Source organism: Parasteatoda tepidariorum, chromosome 6 (genome assembly GCF_043381705.1).
Source record: "Parasteatoda tepidariorum isolate YZ-2023 chromosome 6, CAS_Ptep_4.0, whole genome shotgun sequence".
In the NCBI taxonomy this organism is placed as follows: Eukaryota; Metazoa; Arthropoda; class Arachnida; order Araneae; family Theridiidae; genus Parasteatoda; species Parasteatoda tepidariorum.
Window position 1 is genome coordinate 12,084,552 of NC_092209.1, and position 21,020 is coordinate 12,105,571.

General features: G+C 28.2%; 1 protein-coding gene across 1 annotated transcript; it reads right to left on the minus strand.

Moving 5' to 3' along the window:
* Positions 1-1,089: 1,089 nt before the first annotated feature.
* Positions 1,090-18,818, minus strand: LOC107449285 (ribosomal L1 domain-containing protein 1). The gene is made up of 7 exons (XM_071182000.1): positions 17,749-18,818; positions 16,774-16,924; positions 15,278-15,426; positions 12,034-12,134; positions 7,902-8,069; positions 5,400-5,567; positions 1,090-1,690 (listed from the first exon to the last, which is right to left on the minus strand). The coding sequence occupies exons 1-7, from the start codon at positions 17,790-17,792 to the stop codon at positions 1,182-1,184; spliced, it is 1,290 nt and encodes a 429-aa protein (XP_071038101.1). The 5' UTR covers positions 17,793-18,818; the 3' UTR covers positions 1,090-1,181.
* Positions 18,819-21,020: the final 2,202 nt, after the last annotated feature.

The following is a 21,020-nucleotide window of genomic DNA, read 5'->3' on the forward strand; positions in this document are numbered from 1 at the left end:
AGAAAAGTGACAATAAGAGAATAAAACGATCCGTTAACATGCTTCGCTATAGTTAAAGCAGAAATCAAACTAAAATGAAACAAATAATAAAAAAAAAAGATCACAATTTTTAAAGATAAGTGTTGAAAATACGATGAAATTGATTTGCCCAAATTAAAAAAAAAACAACAAAAATTAGCATTACTAAACTCATGGATCAGTATAAAGTAATCTAGTTTCAAATCTTTTTTACGTGTCTTTCAGAACATAAATTAACAAGTTTTAGAGCTTAACAAATATGTGTTATAACTATTTCGAATAATGCATAGTAAAATTTAAGATTATTCTTCATTAAATCTTTTTTATTTTACAAGAGTCTTTGAGTAGCCAACCCAACTACAAAGCCTCGTAATTTTGAACCTAATCCAGAAAACAAAGGAGCTCCTGGATCAAGCATTGGAGGAAATTCATTCCTAGAAGACTTTTTGATCTGCACTTGCGTTACAAAGAGAGGAAAACCTTGCACAGTTAGCTTGATGGCAAGGGGACTCTAACCTATGATCCACCTACCACTGAGGATATTTTACAACACTAAGGTCGGTACTAGCCAGGAGCGGAATTCTTAGCGACCAGTCATTGCTGGGTTTCGAACCCGGTTCACCTCATTAAAAGGAAAAAGCTCTATCCCCTGGGGCACCATGACTTTTATTAACTCTATTAAAATTTCCCAAAAAAAAACTCTGTCGAAAAATAATTTTCCAAATAATACTTGGCTGAATATCCAAAACAGTTTTCTACAAAAAAGGAATCAATGACAATAAAACCCTAACTTGCAAAATAAACTGGTTACTCTAGTGTTCTGGTTTGCACAAGGACAATATGTCAACAAAAGAACAGGATGATCAGTAAAAGACCAATTAAATTCCTAATATAGCAGAATGGTAAAAAAAAAATTGACAGATTAATATTTATTTTTTAAAAAAAATTATATTTTTTATTAGCATTTTAGACTGCTCTATAGCCAATTACCACTTTTAACCTTAGCTTCTACACTCAAAGCATAAATAATTTAAAACTAATCATTTAAATGAATTCAAGATAAAATAAAAATAGACCATTAAGGAAAATTTTATTACAATAACCAGTAATGTTTTCATGAAATGTACAAATAAAAGAAGTTTATTTATCTGGAAGATTCAGTTTCAATTTTTCATCTTTTTAGATTTACTTTTCTTTATTTTAACAGTAGAATTTTTATTATTTTCTTCTTCTATTTTAACTTCATCGCTTTCTACATTAAATTTAGAATTAGGTTTTCGTTTCTTATTTTTCTTTTCAGGTCTCTGAACTACAGGATCTTCAGTAATTTCTTCTTTTACTTCATCTACAGAACTTTCCTCATTGGAGTCCGACTTAGTTTGACGTTTTTTACTTTTCTTTTCATATTTTCGAACCATTTCTGCGTCATCGCTTTCTACATTAAATTTAGAATTAGGTTTTCGTTTCTTATTTTTCTTTTCAGGTGTCTGAACACCGGGATCTTCAGTAATTTCTTCTTTAAGTTCATCTGCGGAACTTTCCTCATTGGAGTCCGACTTAGTTTGACGTTTTTTACTTTTCTTTTCATATTTTCTAACCATTTCTGCGTCATTATCGACTACTTCATCATCAGATGCAGGTTCTTTTTCTTTCATCTCATCATTTGAACCAGCTGGAAATAAAAGCAAATAAAATAAATGTATTAACACAGCAAAAAAGAAAATGACAATGGAACATTTGGATAATTACTTGGCAACATTTTTACACAGTTAACTCAAAGAAATATTGTCCTAATTCTGCCTATCTTTAAAAAAAAGTTATTTTTTCTTCATGGTATTAATAAACAGTGCATACCCTCAAATAAAAACAGTAGATATCCCATTTTTTTAAATTTTTATCTTCTAGTGGAGTTCACCTTAGGAATAAAATTGGGCAGGGTGCTGCTTCTCAAAAAAGGGCACTTTAAATTTAGAAAAGGAACTCACTTACCACCTTAAAAATATATCAAAATATGTAATATTATGTAATAAATGAGTTTGATCCTCAACAATTTTTAAATTACCCTCTTATACTATTTTATGTGCATATTTCTAAAACAAATTTTCTCTAATAATTAAAATAAAATAAAAATTTGACGTTTATAAAAATAATCTAAGTCCTGCTGATCTCTCTGCATAAATTTTTTTAGAAAAAAGTATAAACTAAAAAAAAAAATGATAAATTGATAAGCAACTGAAAGACTTTTTTTTCAGTAATTTAAACTGAAAATTATAAGAAAATAAACATTTAAATGAGGATTTTTTTTAAAAAATTATTAATTTGAAAGTAAAAAAAAAGTTACTTATAAAAATTTAACAAGTTGAAAATAATCCAAACAAGGTAAATATTTGTAATATTAATCCGAATTAAACCTATAAGCACAGATAATTTTACCAGTGTGTGACTACTTTTTAATCAGGGAATTAATTTTATTCCAAATAGAATATGAATAACAGGTAGTATTTTAAGAGAAGGCAGCTTATTTTTGCAACAAAAGGGGCAAAGAGAGTCCACTTATAGGGATCAAAGGGCAAACGGGGCAGGCCACCCTTCTAAAAATGCCAAAGGAGAACACTGCTTCTAGTACAGTTAGATAATTCGGTTATCCTTCTTAATCAATAATATGTAACTATAAACCTCAGTATCCTATACTAAATGACTTCAGAGTAGAATTGCAAAGGCTGAAAAAATCAAAGGTGCAAATTTTCTGCACTAAATATCATGACATCCGTAATCAAAAACGCAATAACAATGAAATTATATTATATGCAGTTAGTGTTTACAAAATTCAAGTTAACGCAATTTGAAAATGTGCATGCTACTTAATTTTAAATAGCTATATAATATCAATTATGTATGAATTAATTATTGAATTAAAAAAAAGTAACACTTAGATAAAGGTACTAAATTAAAAATTATACAACACACAAATTTGTACATACTTCATTATAAAATGATAAAATTAAATAGAATGCTTGAAATCAATGATCTGGTCTTTGGTTAAATAACAACTAGCCCTGATTGTATTTTTATCATCTGGTATTTGAACCACTAATTTTTTGCTCACAGCATTTCAGATCTGAGTGAAAAGTGAATAGTTTCAGAACAGCTTATTGGAAGGGAGAATGGTGTATTCCTTTTTTTTTTCCAAATTGTTATTAGTTTTTTATTTATTATTTTTAAGAATTGTTTAAGAAGTAGAAAGAAATTATCTCAGATAGTAACAGATAAATAAATTCTCAAAAAAAAATCCTTTTTATTACTCATCCTAGTTTTTTAATCTTGATTATGAAGTTTCAGAATAGTTTGTTGGAAGTTGGGAAGATGCTTCCTTTTTTCTACTAAATTGTTTTTTGTTTTTTATTTATTATTTTTACAATTGTTCAAGGAATAGAAAGGAATGGTGGCAGATAAGTTGCAAATAACAGAGATAATAGAACAGATATCAGATAATAAAAATCCTCAAAAACAATCATTTTTCTTACTGGATCTAGTTCTTTAATCTTGACTATGAAGTTTCAGAATAGCTTGTTGGAAGGAGAAAAGATGTTTTTTTTTTCCTTATCAAATCCTTTTTTTTTAATTCTTTTCTTATCAAATCGTTTTTCTTTTCGTTTCTTTTTTTATTTTTATTATTATTATTATTATTTTTAGAATCGTTTAAGGAATAGAAGGGAATGATTGCAGATAAGTGAGAAAGAACACAGCTAATGGAACACATACATAAATTCCTAAAAACAATCATGTTTATTACTCAACCATAATTTTTAGCCTTGACTATGAAGTTTTTAGAATAGTTTGTTGGAAGGAAAGAAGATGTTTTCTTTTTTTTCTCTATCAAATCATTTTTTGTTTCTTATTTATTATTTTTAGAATTGTTTAAGGAACAAAAAGAAATGATCACAGATAAGTTGCAAAGAACACAGATAAAATAACAGGAATAGAAATTCTCAAAAACAAGAATTTTTATTACTCAACAGTAATTTTTTAATCTTGATTATAATAATAATTCCAGATACGGCTTAAATGGCAATATCTGTCGCCAAATGTTCTACAGATGTTGTTAAAATCATACGCATGGGCGACAAATTTGTCGCATTGAAATATGTTTTGAATAAACAAAATAGTATCAGAAAATAGAATTTTAAATCAAATTCCATGCTAATGTTTTTAAAAAAATTGTACTAATTTTATTGTTCTACTCAAATGAAATAACAGAAAGTGTTTGGTACAAACATTATAAAATTCAAATTTACATTTTATGCTAAGCTTTGCATTCATATACTGATATCAATAAAAAAAAATTTGCTATTTTAGACTTGACTTTTAGACAATTAATTTTTAAGATAATTTTTTAGCTCTCACTTTCTCTGGCTCACTTATTTATTATCAGGTTTCAGCATTTTAGCCTATGTTCTATTTGCTAATATTATTTTACCATATTTACACTTAATTTTAATAAATACTAATATTCAATCATTAAAAACTAATAAACCTAATTAGTTTTAGGATGTTATAGATAGTTATTAATAATTTTTTGTCGGCACAATAACATGAATTATATAATTGTAAAGTTTCATTTTTCCCCTCAAGTTTGTCTACCATATTAAGCTTTTGGACCACTAAATGAATATCTAGGTGGTCCTATTGGACCACTAAATTTTAATTTAAGGCATGAACATTAATTGCAGATTAATAGCAACAGTTGGCACTGCTGGAAAGGTTAGGTTTAACCCTGATGGTTTTTAAGGAAAAAAATTTTGAAAATTTTCAAAAATTGTGAATTTTTTTTATTATTAGTTTTCACTTATGAACCATTTAGTTTACAAACTCCAGGGGCAATTATCTACATTAAAGAAATTTTTCCAATACACATTCAAGACAATATTTTTTTTCTTTTTTTTTTTTAACAACCTTAAGATCTCCCTCTTTTTAAACAATCTGCAATCTAATAAACAATCTGAATAATCTCTTTCAACATGACATAATAAAAAAATTTTATATAACTACACATCTTTTATTTGCATTAACTATTTTATGCTAAGTTTATTTTATATTTGCATATAAATTATTAAGTTAAAAACTATTATTCAGTTTGTTAGCTTCGTTTTATGCAATTACCAAGAAAATGTAAATGTGACACAGAAACTCATAATAATGAACTCAATATTAATTAAATTTTTCATAAGTGATAGCAGATCTTTAGAGCTAAAAAGGTGTAACAAAGGTATATAAATAAATAAAATTTCGGTAATCAATATTTATCACCTTTAATATTTATTTAGTCATGTAATTTGAAAGAAAGAACAAATGCATATTTAAAAAAAAAAAAAAACACTCACTTTCTTCTGATAAAGTCTCAATGTCTTCTTCTTTATATTTATTATTTTTCACAAAAACCCTACCATCTCTGAATACCTTCACATCTGCGTCGTCTAAAGTACTTAATTCTCCAGAAACAGGTTCAGCTCGTGGCCTCTTATTTGTAAAGTTGAACTCATTTGGGTCATCTACAAATATCATACAATAATTTAAGTATAGAATGCAAAATTAGAATCAAATAAAAGAGTACATACAGCGAAATCTGTGTAAGTTGACCACTTGCTTTTTAGTGAATCAGCTTATAAAGGGAAATTCAAATTTTTTTTAACTTGTCACTAAAATTTTATTTTCCTAATGTAATCCCATATATCTTCAGAAATAGGATTGGTTTTCAAAATGACTTAAATTTTATTGAGCAATAATTTGTTACATAAATTTGACATTAAACAGTTTTTCAGATTATTTCTTTCCCTTCAGGGGAAGGTTATTTTTATCCACTTATTATGGTTTAGTATTGCTTTTTATGATCAACTTAAGAACAGAAATTTAAATATTTTTAACTCGACACTAAAAGTTTATTTTGTCTATCTCATTAGAGAACTACATTCGTGCTCGGTTACACTTCTACTGCCACTGACTTACACAGAATAACCATTGACCTTGAGTATCCCATATATTTTAAGAAATGGGATTTATTTCCAGAATAGTTTAAATTTTATTGTACAGCAATTTCTTACACGAATTAAATATTAAACTGTTTTTTTCTTCCTTTTATTGTCTGAGTTCTCGTCAAATACATCTTAGTTGTTTCTTTCCTGTGTGGTGAAAGTTTTTTTTATCTACTTATGAATGGTTTAGATTAGCAATGAATAGCAATCTGATATGAAATAGTAGATTCAGGAAGAAAAATAAAGCTGAACTTTGCATAGTAAAAACTTTTTTCAAAACAGCTTTTCAAAATTACAAAATAAACTATATTAATAAAGATTACAATTGAAAGGAATTATTATATTAAATACAAAATCAATTAAATAAAAAGCAGTACTTTTAAAACATATCCAGTTAACTTTCAATTATTCTGTTAGTTGCTTCAAAACGCCATTGCTTATTCAAACTTCTGCCCTTAATTCGAAATTATTATCAAACTAAAATCATTGAATTCTTAATATCAAACGTACTTAAACTCCGTACGTAGTTAGCCGAAGAAATATCAGGACAACAGTTTTAAAAAAGAATCAGAAATGTACACATACCATACTACTTTTAAAAATCTGTAATATAATTTTGTAGTATAATTCTAAATCTTATGCAAATTTGCAAAGCAAATTTCATATCACTTTTCAATTCAATCAATTTCATAAAGCTAAGTAAGAAAAGGTATATCATATTTCCTAACTAAAACTACAATTTATTTTCTATTAACTTTTATGAATAAGTGAAGTACAATTATTAATTTATCTCTTCCCCCTTAAAAAATAATAAACAAAAATTAACAAAACAAACTTATTATGAGTTTTAATAATAAAGTTATTCCACCTATTCACACAAAATGGTTAATTAAAATCTGACTGTCACAAAAATGGTTAATTAAAATCTTATAAGAAAAAACAATGTTAATGCCTTTAATTGATGGCATAGAAATTCTTAGCACCTACAACTAATGCAAAAATGATGATAATTATTGCATTTATTATGATATTATTAAATCCAAATAATTTCTTATTAGTAATTAATGCCACGGTGCACAACAGATAACAATTCTTTAACGGTCCCTTCCTTTGCCATTTTGGATTTTTAGTTATATTTTTGATTTTCCTACTTTCTGTTTTTTTTTAGTTATTATTATTATTTATATTATTTTTGTACTAAACTAAGTTTGATGATTTATTACCATTTGATGTACTATTCCTTTAAGAAAAAAAATAAAAATACATTAAATTAGGAGAGATAGTAATGTAAAAATGTGAATGTAAAACAATAAAATTATGTTGCTAGTGGTTATGAGTAAGTTATTCATTACTATGTCTGTTTTACAAAATCGTTAGATTTCTTTTTCCATTATTGTTTAAACTAGTAGGAACAACTTCAGATGATGCTGAAAATTTTTTCCAATGTAAATTACACAAGAACAAAGATATTAACGGAAAACCTGAGAACAGATAAAAGTATAATACTAAACTATCCTCTAAAACAATATTTACAGAATTGCATTAGTATTTTGTCAGAAAAATGAATAGTGCATCTAGAAAACTATATGCTATATCTGATTGGATGATGGCCTGGTATTTTATATACTTTGAATCATACTGTCAAACAAAGCAAATATCAAACACCAGTTATGAAATTAAATTAAAAAGATTAAAAGACCAATTTAAAACTTCCCCTTTAGCATCGCTCCTTGATAATTGATTTTAGAAATCTCTTAAAAGTAGATAACAACAATGCTTATTGCATTAGAAATGAATGCCAATATAACATCTATGTTGTATCTAATATTATATAAGATAAAATTTTACGCTTACCATTAGACATGAAGAGAGGAATGGCTTTTGATTTTGGTGTTTTCACATAAATGCCTAAAACATTATCCCACTGACCAGGCAACTGTTCTTTCAGAGCTTCAATGGATGACATAATATTCAATAAAATGTCATCTTCCTTCATTGAAAGATCAGCCACTTCAGAAGCACTTCAAAGAAAGAAGAAAAAAAATTTAATGAAAGAGACAATGGGAGGAAAATTAACATTTATCAAACAGTAAAAAACATTTTACATTTTAATGTCAATGTAAAAATATGAACTTAAAATTAAAAAGCATTTGAATCGAGAGACTGAAATTTTAAATATTTGCTTTCCACGTGTTTTTACATAAAAACACTGGAATTCTTAAAATTATTTATACAGTAGAGTGCCGATTATCCGAACTGCTCGGGACCGAACATGGTTTGGATAATGAAAAGTTTGGAAAATTGGAAAGTTGTTTAAAATCTAGTTTAAACGATTATTATTTATGCACTAACTTCCCTTCATACTTTTTCTAGGCTTAGGACTGGTAGTACTATCTAAAATAGCTCTGGCGTGTTCAAAAAAAAATTTTTTTTCAATTTTTTAATATTTTTTCATTTATTTTTCTTCATTTTGAATTATTTTCATTATATTTCAGCTTTTCTTATTTATTTTTTTTTTTTATCAATTGCTGATTTTACCACATTTTTCTTTATGTTCCATTGCAAAAGAAATCCAGCAAAGACTTTTGTTTCAAAGAAGATGCTCTTTTTTGAAGCAAAAACTTTTGTTTCAAAGAAGATGCTCTTTTTTGAGCAGCCATGTCCCTTATTCTTTTTAAATAAATCAACTGAACTGGATCAACACCATTTTGACGTTTTAACATATTCATTGCAATATCTAATGAATTGCGTGCTTCTATATGAGAAGATCCACTATCTTGAATTTGATCACCTACTTCTTCCTCTTCGTTTGTGGAGTTCCGATTTTCATTCAAAATTTCTTCAACAACTTCATCATCATTTAAAATTTGAAATCCTGGGTCGTTTTCAGTGTCTCGACACCAGTGTTCTATTTCTTCTGCTGTGTAACCTGGCATCTTTTCATCGGGAAGATCTACTAATGCTAAAACTTCAGCTTCGTTTATTTTTTTGTTAAGACTTTTATTCCAAGATTTCAGACCCCAAGCACTGTAATCACTAATCATTAACCATAAGTGACAAGTACCCATCCCCCAATAGTAGAACTTCAACACATATCTATTCATACTCTTAACTAATTTCAACCATTGTAGACTGTCAAATCGAAGCTCGCATTCTTGGAAGATAATTTTCAGTTGAAGAGGGCTAAAGGGGTAAGTAGGTTTAACTGTATACATGTATGTATTGGCTACTATAACAAAACTGCAAAAAAAAGGTTGTAAATTAAATATGGTCTTCAGATGTAGTGGATATTCTTCATCCTTCTAAATTTAGAAAAATTGTCGATAAGTTAAAAAGTATTCTAAACTTTAAAAATAAAAGAGAGAGAATTTGGACATGGTTCGGATAATAAGGGTTCGGATAATCGGCGCTCTACTGTATATTATAATCATGAACAATTTGTAAGAAAATTAATTAAAATTCCNTCTAAACTTTAAAAAAAAAGAGAGAGAGAATTTGGACATGGTTCGGATAATAAGGGTTCGGATAATCGGCGCTCTACTGTGTATTATAATCATGAACAATTTGTAAGAAAATTAATTAAAACTCCATTAACTTTACCACAGTCTATCAAATGTAATTGATTAAAATAAGAACAAAGTACAAAATACTTATATCAAACAATGTATGTATGAGATATTTGCCTGTATGTCTCTCTCACTTTGGCAGAATTTTTTAGGGCATTCTGCAATATACCTCTCTAATATTGATATCTTTCTGCAAGATACTTATAAAAATAACAAATATACATGTTAATTATTTAAAGTAACAGAAGCGTCAAAAAAAGTTTCGGATCAAATAAAAAAAAATTTTAAAATTGAATATGTAACATATTTTTTACTGTAATATTAAGGGTGATATTCTAGGGGGATAATGCACGCTTTCCTTTTTCAGATTAAGTATTTCATCATCACATTTAAAAAATTAAAAAAAAACTGCGAAATCCGTAGCAATAGTAACTACCGAAAAAAAGATTGGCGACAAAATCACGCAAATTGGACTCTTTAAAAAGGTGTTACTAAACTGTGTGTTTCCATTTCAGAATTCAGTTGTTGTGATAAATAATATTGTTCTAAAAATATTGCATTTAAAATATCAGATTTTAAAAGCTATGTGGAAATTAATAGTAATAACAGCATAAAAAAAATAGAACGAAAATTTCTACAGAAAAGGAAACGAAATTTTTTACTTCATCATACTTTATTTTTCATTATTCTCAAATGAAAATAGAAAACCCCCAAGCATTTTTTTCCACTCGCCTGAGCAAGATATGCATCTTTGAATATAATTCTGAAAAAAAGATCAAATCTTTGGAAAATTTCCACAGAAAAGAAAAGTAAAATTTTTAATTTCCCGAAGGAAAAATCTATCGGCAAGAGCTCTGTAATGCTCTGCTACAATACAACTGTGTCATCACAATTCTGCCATGGGTGTCTCTCTTACAACCTTAGAACTGTTATTGTTGGAGTCTTGAAATTTGGACTTCATTGTAAATAATACAGTTACACAGGTGACTGTTTTAATAGGTTTTTCAAGTTGATTTTTAATCAAAAAATCGAAAAAGAATGCTTGGTACCATCCATACGTAACCATCCAGTCTATAAAAAAGAGGAATAATGAGACTAGTAGTTTGTAAAACTCATCATGAGAGGTGGATGAGGAATGCTAAAGCAGCAACCTGTACATTTTAACTTTTCTTAGGCTTCTGTTATGGTAGTCACGAAAAAATCATGTAAATTTACCATGGTATCACGTAAATTGGACTCTTCAAAAAGAGGTTACTCAAATTCTCTCATGTAAAATATTGTATTCTCTTGAGATTGATATTCTCTTTTTGTAAATTTATATTGTGATTAAAATACTGAATGTTAAAAACCATGCAAAAATGATTAGCCAAAACTTCTAAAGAATCGATAGAAAAACTGATAGCATCGATGCGTCGAAAAATATATACTCTAAAGCGCAATTGAAATTTCCCATATTGTATGAAATATATAGGAATCTTCAAAAATAAAGTTAAAATCAAGAGCACAACTGCCAAAGAACAATCCAAACACCACAAAGATTTATAGAACTATGAGCATAAATTGAAGACATCAAAAAGTGATTATTTAAATCCAGCAACATAATTTGAATTTTGCATGTCAGAGTAATATCAATAGAAGAGGGAGAAAAAAAAAACAGAAAAACTACCTGGAAATCTATAGAATAAAAACTATATAACTACAAAAACTACCTGGAAATCAATAGCACTATAGCAAATAGCAAAAATAGAAAGATGGGGAAAAAGCGATAGAATTATATCAAAAGTGAATTTGAATCAAATGTGTGATTTAAATTGTATATTGTAATGAAATAGTGAGAAATATTATTGGGATAAAAGAAAGAAACATGTGAAAATTTGCATCAATAACAGACCAAAAATTTTTTGAAATATTGCATCTATTCACAAAGATATGGGCGGAAATGGAGTATATCAAAAAGTGAACATTTAAATGAATGATTCCAAATTCATGTGTCATAATAATATCAGTATTTTAAAAACCAATTGAAAATTTTTAGAACTTCTTCCTCACGAGCAACTCTTTCAGCTCCGATACGCAAGAAAGGCAATCTTTTGAAGACAATTCTACACTAAAAAAAAGACATACTTCCAAAAAATATGCAGAAAAGAAAATCGAATGGTTTGTTATCTAAATGAAAAATCTTTCTGTATAACTCTGTTGCACTCCTTTAAAATATAACTGTGATTATGCCGCTGGGATCCAGCCTACGTTTTTGCCACATTAGACCAAAAGATCAGGAGCTTACTGTTTTTCAAATCTGACTTTAAATAAAAGTAAAGAAGATCTAATTTAGCTAATTAAATTATCAGGTAATAATGAGATCTAATTTATTAAAATCATAAGAGATTAATTTCATGTTTTTTTAATCNTATAACTAGCAGAGGAATTTCCCTTGCATGTGATATGAAAAACAGTTGAAGAAAGAGCATTCTCAATTTGCTCTTTAAGGTTTGGTGTTTGCATGTTAATCTGAATAGGAAACCTGAAAGATAAAAGCCAATTTAAAAATCAAAAACTGAGATATCATTATACTAGTATTGAAACAATAATATACAATATATAGAATTGAAAGCAAAAAAATCCATGCAGCATCAATGAAATAGAAACATTCATACTAATGCTTCAGGTTAATATATACAAACAAGGATCATTTTAAATACATTACATCTGCCAACCTCAGGAAATTCAAATGCCTGAGACTTAAATACTATGTTATAAGAGTTATAATAATAAATATTAAAAGACAACAAAATCACACGTATTTTAAATAAAAATTACATAAGTAACTTTTTTACCCCTAAAAATTACACAATAATCAATTAATCAAAATTTTTTTAAGACAAATTGTGCAAATGATTACATTTTTTAAAAACATTACTTAAATTCTCTGGCTCCTTTTGGTTTGTTTTCTAATCAAAAAAATTTTCAAAATTTGATATGAGAAAAAAAAATCCAAGTTTGGATTCTTGTTATGTCACTAAATATTCTCTCACAGGTCACATTTTTATGAAAAATAGTTAATACAGTCATTTATAAGTTTCTCTGTGACTGATTTCATACCATTTTCCCCTATCAAACGAATGAAAAACAAATGTTTGAAATGTCTTAGTATTATAAAGCTCATAACAGGGGTAATTCTAACACAAAATGAAAAACCCTGAAATTCTTATCTGTAAAAAATTGATAAAGATAATTTAATTATCATACATGTTTCATATTTAACATAATTTTTTGAACATAATTTTCGTATTGAACATTTATAATTAAATTATCTACTAATAAAAAATATCACACCTTTATATAAACTTATTCAAGAAAATATTTATTTTTTTACATGAGTCACGATATTGGATTTTACAATCGTATGAATATGAATTGAGATATTAGACTTCAAAAAAGCAAAAATGCAAATTGTGGTATTGAATTTTTAGATATTGCAGACACTAATAACGATGCATAATTTTCAGATTGCGTGAATACAAATCACAGTGCATGGTTTTTAAATCATGTACAAATACGAAAATCGATGTTTAATATTATAACCGAGTGAATAAGAATCACAATATTGAATATTAAAAAAGCATGAATACAAATAGCAACATTGGATTTTAAACTCACGTGAATATGAGTCACAACATTGGGTTTCAAAAACATGAAAATACAAATTGTGCTATTAGATTTTTGAATCTCATGAATGTTTAATTTTTAAATTGAGTGAATACAAGTCGCAATGCATTATTCTCTTAATCGGGTAAATACAAAAATTGATGTTTAATATTAAAATCATGATATTAGCAAATTACGAAGCAGTTCGAAAATCGGACAAATCAAAATAATCAAATTGGAGGAAGAATCATGTGCATGTAAACGTTTCTTTAACAGGATGTAACAAAAGTTTCAAAAATTTGTTGTATTATGAGATTTTGATTCGCGGAAGTTTGTAACCAAATGGTCTTGAAATACGATGCAACACTCGCTATTTTTGTGAACAAAACACATGCCCTGATTTTAGTTTCTAGACACGAAAGAATAAAGTTGAGAAGAAGAAAAATGGAAAAATAATTTAGATAAGACTCAGAATTACAGGGCACAGCAAGAATACAATACCCCTGTCATAATTAGAGCTTCTGGAATATCAAGAATTGAGCTTTGATATCTTTTCTTAAACCTTTTACAAACACACAAAAAAAAACTATCAACAAAAACTTTGTGGGAAAAATAGATATGCCTGAAATATTTCTCAAAATAACCACTTTAACATGAAGTTATCATATCCCTTTTTAATGTAATACTTTACACATGCTTGAAATAGTGTTATACTTTATCTTTGGTTTATCAAACATTTTAAAAAAGATTCCAGAGGGGGAAAAAAGTACTTTAAATAAAAAGGTTCTTAAAAAGAATTTAAAGATGAAAAAGATATTTTTGGTAAATCAAACATTTCAAAAAAGATTCTAGGAAAAAAAAAGTACTTTGAAAAGAAAGGTTCTAAAAAAGAATATAAAGAAAAATTAAGTACACTTGAAATAAAAAATTTTTGATATAAGAGAAAAATTTTAGGGCTATATGCAAATTAGCACAAGACTTCCAATTGATACATTTTAAAAAAGGAGAAAGCCTGAGAAAAGGAGAAAGCCTGGTGGCATAAGACCCTGAGATCGGAGCTTTTGTGTAAAAAGATAGTCAATTGCCAGACAAAGATGTAAAAATTAATAAATAAAATGTTTGGGAATATTTTTCTTTTTATTAATAAAAAAACAAATCTTTAAGTATAAGTCATTATAAATAATGCAAAGGTCAGAGAAATGAATTGGAGAAGTTACTGATTTAAACCAATTTAGGAAATATAATTGACTTTTGAATCAGTTGAATAAAATTGCATCCATTCAGCTTCAAAAAATTACTTAACATTAAGGTATTTAATCAAATTTATGTTATATGTAAATTGAAAACATGTCAGAAAAATCTAGTAGCAAAAATTATCTTAGATTCATTAAGAATTTAAAAAATCTGATCACTTTCTTCAAAGAAAAAATAACTGAAAAAACTGGGTACAGGAAGAAAACAATAAAGAAAAATTAGGTAAATAGTTTTAATTTTAATGGCATTTTAAAAAAAATTTCAAAATATAACTAGCAGAACATATTTTTATATATTACTATACAAAAAAATAAATAAAAATTATATAAACTAATTCTTGATACTAATGAAATTGATACTAATTCTTTCTATAAAAATTCTTTATATTTTTACAAACATGTAATATAAGTAGTTATTTGATACTTTTTGGTTATTAAAAATAATACTAGTATCCGTTTAATTTTTGAAAAAAAATTTAAAATAAATGAAAAAAAAACTTGATAAAAATTTAATTAAAATCTAACGATTTGATTCTATTGCTCCATTTAATAAATTTAAGGATGTGTATCAGATCATTAACAAAAGACAGACATGACTTAAATCAGTTAATAACAAATTTCAAAGAAAAAATGAATTAAAATTAAAAAGCCTGAAATAAAATAAAAAAAGATAAATGAACAAACAAAAATTTATATTTTAATAAAAGAAAAAAATATTTTTAGAACTATTACAATTACAAAAAATTTATTATATCTAATATCTTACTTTCGTTTTTTGAAGAAAGATTTGCCAAGTGTTGAAGGTAGAACACCAGCGATTTTTTTGTCACACAAGAAGACATCATAAGCCCCACAAAGCTGACGTCTTGCTTCATAAGGTTTATACTCCTTCCTCAGTTGCCTTAATGTTATTACCTTAAATATGATAATTGAAATTTAATTCCATCTACTTGTAAGAAATGAATAATTAAAGAACATCAATGAAAATCAAACGTGTTCTATGTACTGAATTAAAAATATGCAGGGAAATAGAAGATTACAAATTATTAACTTTATCTGGTTAACACTAACATTTTAAAGAAACAAGATAGACCGGTTATGTGTCAGGTCTATTCATAAAGTTTTCTTCATTTAGAAAGAAAAAAAAACAACAAAAAACATGAAGTTGTCTATAAAATCAATAGCGCAAAATACTTATTTGAGACATCCTGTATTTCTACAAGAATTCTAGTATTTTGTTATTTAAAATCAAATCTAGCTAATTAATTCTCATATATCTTGGTGAATATGAACTTGAATAAAATAAATATAAACTGTAAGCGGCAGTTTTATTTATTTATTTTTTTTTTTTGGCTTTTTTTTTTAATTTTTTTTCATTTAAACAATTGAAAAATTCTCATGCACCACCAAGTATAGCATGAGGCTTACAGAAGTAAGTAGAAAACAAAATCAAGAAAATTTACAAATTTACATTAAAAACAAAATTGCGCAAGGCAGCAAGACTTTCGATACTTTTAACCAGTTCTGAAAAAACAGGAGGCCAACAAATAGAAAGACGCCTCAAATCAGTCTTCTTTTGATCTTCTTCAAATCAGTCAATCTTTTTGGCTATTGAATCCTAAATTATTGGCCTCGTTTTAGTAAATCCCGAAGTTCATTATCAATATTGAACATATTAATTAAAGAACTAATTATTTTGAAAATATTCAATGTGAAGAATAAAATTTACTCAGCAATATTTTTTTAAAGATTTGATGCTAAAAAGAAACAAAAAAAACTTAACCTTTTGGTATTATATTAAATTTCATGTAGTTTAAATTTAAGATTTTCTTTTAATACTTATAGCTAAGCAATTGTATTCTATTTTATTACCGTCTTTGAACAGCAAACCCAATATTGGGTTTACAACTGCCAATACTCAAATCCATAGCCTTACATATTTAAACCTAATCCAGAAGACAAGAGAACTCCTGGATCAAGCATTGGAAGAAATTTACCTTCATTGAGGACCTCTTGATGGAACCAACCTGCATTTGAGTTACACGGAACGAAAAACCACCCAAGGTTAGCCTGACTGCAAAGAGATTTTAACCTATGTTATAACTCGTCTATCACTGAGGATATTTTACACTAGCACTGCGATTGGTGGGAGCCAGGTGTGGAATTTTAATCGACCAGCCATTGCTGGGATTCGAACCCGGGTTAACCTAATGCCAAAAACCAAATTCTTTATAAGATATTATAAGAAAGATTCAACAATACCTCATTGATTTGAGATATATGTTGACTTTTCAAAAGTTCTTTGAAGTGTAGCACATCAGGTTCTACTTCTGCCTTTGTATTACGCTTATCAAGGTCACCAGTGATTAAACAAACCTCTTTTGTTTCATTTAGTGTGGATTTTGGCAAATGACTGAAACAAAAAGTTCTCAAATTAGATAAAACTTCATTGCACAAAAAATACAAAAAAATTAAGGAAACACATTTTGTAAATTTTTAGAAATGAAAGACAATATCTATCAGTACACAAATCTTCTTAAACGTAAAATCGTGCAAAGCTTGAATCAATTTCTATCAAAAACAATATTTTTCAGACAGTTTAAAAATCAAAAATACATCATTAACAGAGATGTATAATTAAATTCAACAGTTTAAGAGAGTTATAGATTAGAAAAAAGTTTTACAACTTTGTACTTTTATGAAACTACACTAAAAACAATTAGTGTTTAAAACTTAAAATTACCTAAACATAAATAAGATTACAAAAAATAACCAGAGAACCATAAATTAAAACTAGCAAATCCAGAGATAGAACTTAAATACAAGTGATGATGTCATCTGAGTTATATGAACAGTCAGAGAGAGTGACTATAAAATATAGCTCTGATACTGTGAAACATATCCACTTTCCTCAAAGTTTATAATATTTCTCGATTATATTACAAATGTTTATGACACAGATTAATCATCTTTTTCTAAAAAAAAATTTCTTTTAAATTATTTACAAAATAACAATCACACTGACGAAATAAGTAATAAACAAAACTAATTTCTATATGTTTAAAAATTTTGAAGAATTCCCTTCAACTTAATTTTAGCATGTATAGAGCGATTAAATTATTTTACTTAACAATAATTTTGATTACATACCTCAATACATACCTTTTAAATATATATCTTATGGATAAAACTTAAACAAAATATTCAGAACAATCTTAAAAAATATAAAATACTTACACTTTGATAAACTTTTGCATATATGGGGGTGGAATTTTTTTCATAGTGAGTTGGAGAATAATTGGATTTTCTGATTCATCATCCAGCAAGGATTTTTTCTCCTTATTTTCATAGAACTTCTGATTTAGTTGCTTTAAAATGGATATAGCTTGGAAAATCTAACAAAAGTAATAATTTCAATTAAAAAGATATTAAAAGAAAAGATTTTTTAAAAAAAAGAGATATAAATAGATAAAGCAACCAAAATCAGATAACCGCATAATTTCTAACTAATTTCAGAAGAAAAAAAATTGGGGATCAGGCAGAGAAGAAATAAAATGCTAATCTTATGTTCCAGCACTAATTACTGTTAATTTTACTTTAAACAATAAGTTATTTTATATCCTTAATGTATCTAAAAGTATGAATCAGAATCAAATAATACTCGACTAGTTGTCAGCTTGTACAATGTACATTGGCAAAGCAATTTCTAAGTTCTTTTTAACAATAAAATTTCTGATTAATTTAACCAAATAATAATAGTCCGTTGAAGGATTGGTACTTTCTTGCTAGTCAGACTCAAGTAAATTAAACTATTTTTTGCTAAACGCAAAACAAAATGGACATTTCCAAAAAAAATGATTAAAAGAAAAAGAAATAGTTGAATTAATTTGTGACCAACTAACTAAAAAGTATATACAAAGAGATTAAATAATTTTGCAGACAGGTTGGGCAACATATGTTTTCGATTAATCACTTTACTAAATATTTAAGCCTCAGTTGTGTTATTTTCTATTCAATTAATGATTTAAATTAATTAGTAACAAATCATATCCCATATACAAATTTTTTTTTATACATAGGATACCATACAGACAATAAAACATAAAGACAATACTTTTCCTTTCCAGAAATACTTTTCAATATTTAAAGGTAGTAGTTCAATCTTAACTGAATTTTGAAAAAACTTTAAGGTGGAAAAATTACTTGCATCTCAAAACATAAAGTCTGCTCGAAATAGCTTTCTTGGCAATCAATAATATTAGCTTTTTTATTTTTTACATGTAACCACTAGTACCATGCTACCATCTATTAACCCTTTCGAGCCGACTGTCACATATATGTGACAGCAAGAAACGCGCTCACTTCCCGGCCGACACACCCGCGTGTCAGAGAGTTTTCTCGTTCACCCCCGAACGTCACTTATTTGTGCCAGCGTTTCGGAACGTTTTAAAAAATGAAATTTCTTCCAAAAGATGGCATTGTATGTCCATATGGTTTCAGATACATGTAGATTTGACCTTCTACTCAAGATGAAAGTACATTCACGTGGTTTTTAGGGGAAGGAGTGGAGGGGGGGAATGTTTTATGAGGGCTCTTTAAATTAGCACGTGATATTTATTTACAGTAAGTAAGGGAGTTTTTTTTATCTCTCGCTACTTTCGATTTTCGGATTAGTTTTTAGTGGATAATTAGATCTTGTAGGCTTGAATTTTTTTTCTTTTTACCGTTAGAATGTCGAAGCGTCGAAAATTTTTAACTGAGCTGGAAATAGAGGAAATTATGCAAAATATTTAAACTTATTAATATTTATATTACATTTAAACAAGAAATAACTTAAGTAAATAAAGTATCCATAGAAATATATATAAAGCATATGTCACTTAAATACTCTACAGAACAATATTAAACAACGCGCTGATATTTCGGTAATTTCATGGAATTAGGCTTAACATCGAAAAACCCTCCGGCCCTGGGGAGACACACGCTAGAGAGACTGCCGGCCTCAGCGGTAAGCNTTTTTTTTCATTCACTTTTAAAATTCAATAATAATTTGTAACTTTTAATATCTCCACAGAGGAAATTAGTTTATAGGGAATTAGTTTATTCGCATAATCTTTGTTATTTATGACCCAAAGACAAGGATACGTTTGAAAAATTTCAAAAAAAGAAAAGAAAAATACATATATCGCGATATATGATCGCGCTACTGATCACTAGAATTCCATTTAAAACTAGTCATAGTTAGAAGATTAAACCAAGTTTAAATTTAAAAGATAAAAATTCAGGATGCGTCAGAATCAGCACGTGTATTTTGCTTACTAAATGGTTGCTAGTTAAGGTTGAAAGTATTTGGAAACTACTATATGACACGTTTCAACTAATCTGGTTGCTCCACTAAAGTTGAAAGGTTTCAACTTCAGTTGCTAGTTGAAAGCAGGCTGAAAGCAACCGGGCAACCATTATATGACACGTTTCAACTTCACCGTAACCGCTGGTTGCTTTCAACTAGGTTGCCTCGTGTCATATAGCCTTTATCGCTGAGTTTGAGCTTCGGCTGAGTTTGAATACGGAGTACCTGTCCGCGAAGCGGACACTTTACTCCTTCATCTATGATGGTGCCCGTGGACGCCTGGAATAATGACGATAAAGATAAAAAATATCAAGTCCTTCTTGGGATATAGCATGAGTTGTGGAAGTGGAACATCATTCTGTAGGGGATGACCAATAGATAAGAGATTGAAGTAAGCTGACTACTTCTTGGTTTTTCAGGAGCTCCTGCAGTTCCTTCACTATTGAGACAAGTCGATGAGCTGTGTTAGAAGGTGTATCCTTAGGTTGTTGTCTTTTTCTGCTGGGGCGGGCCTCGCACCCTGAGAAATTTGAAATATGGGCCTTGTTGCAGTTGCAGCATGTGGCTGGAGAATCTTTGCTCTTTTTGCACTGGAATGAGTAGTGCCCTTCAGCACATTTCATGCATCTTGGTTCGGATGTGCAGGTTTGCTGTGAATGTCCGAATCGTTGGCATCGGTAACACTGGAACGGCTCCAGGCCACCTCTAAATTTCTCCACACTGATCGGATAGTCTTTAATGAATTCGATTTGGTAGTAAATTCGACTTTAATGAATTCGATGATTTTCATGTAGTTTACTATCTCTGGTAGGATGATGATGAAAAGTGGGAGTGCTCCTCCCACTCTTTTCCTGAACTGAACAATTTTTAGATTTTGTTTCCCTAATTCTAGGGAAAAAGTGTCCGTATTAAAGTCCAAAGGGAGCCCTAAAAGTTCTCATCCGATCGGATGAGAACTTTTAGGTTCTTGGCAGGTTGAGCTTTTTGTACATTAGTTGATGGCTCTGGTCCCTTAACATAGCTATCTTCCGAAGTTTCCATTGGGGGTGGAGGAGTGGAGTTCACCAGTGGAGGTGTGAAATCAGAAGTAGAATTTGTAGGCATTGTTGAGTCCATATCAGTTGATTTCTTATTATTTTTCCTCTTTCTCCTTTTGGTG

Excerpts from the sequence above, each read along its gene's own strand:
- LOC107449285 (XM_071182000.1), bottom strand. The coding sequence starts at position 17,792 with ATGAAAAAAATTCCACCCCCATATATGCAAAAGTTTATCAAAGT. Across the intron at positions 12,135-15,277 it reads TCTTTCTTCAAAAAACGAAA|GTTTCCTATTCAGATTAACA; the intron begins GTAAGATATTAG and ends TTTATCTTTCAG. Across the intron at positions 1,691-5,399 it reads TGAGACTTTATCAGAAGAAA|CTGGTTCAAATGATGAGATG; the intron begins GTGAGTGTTTTT and ends TTTTATTTCCAG.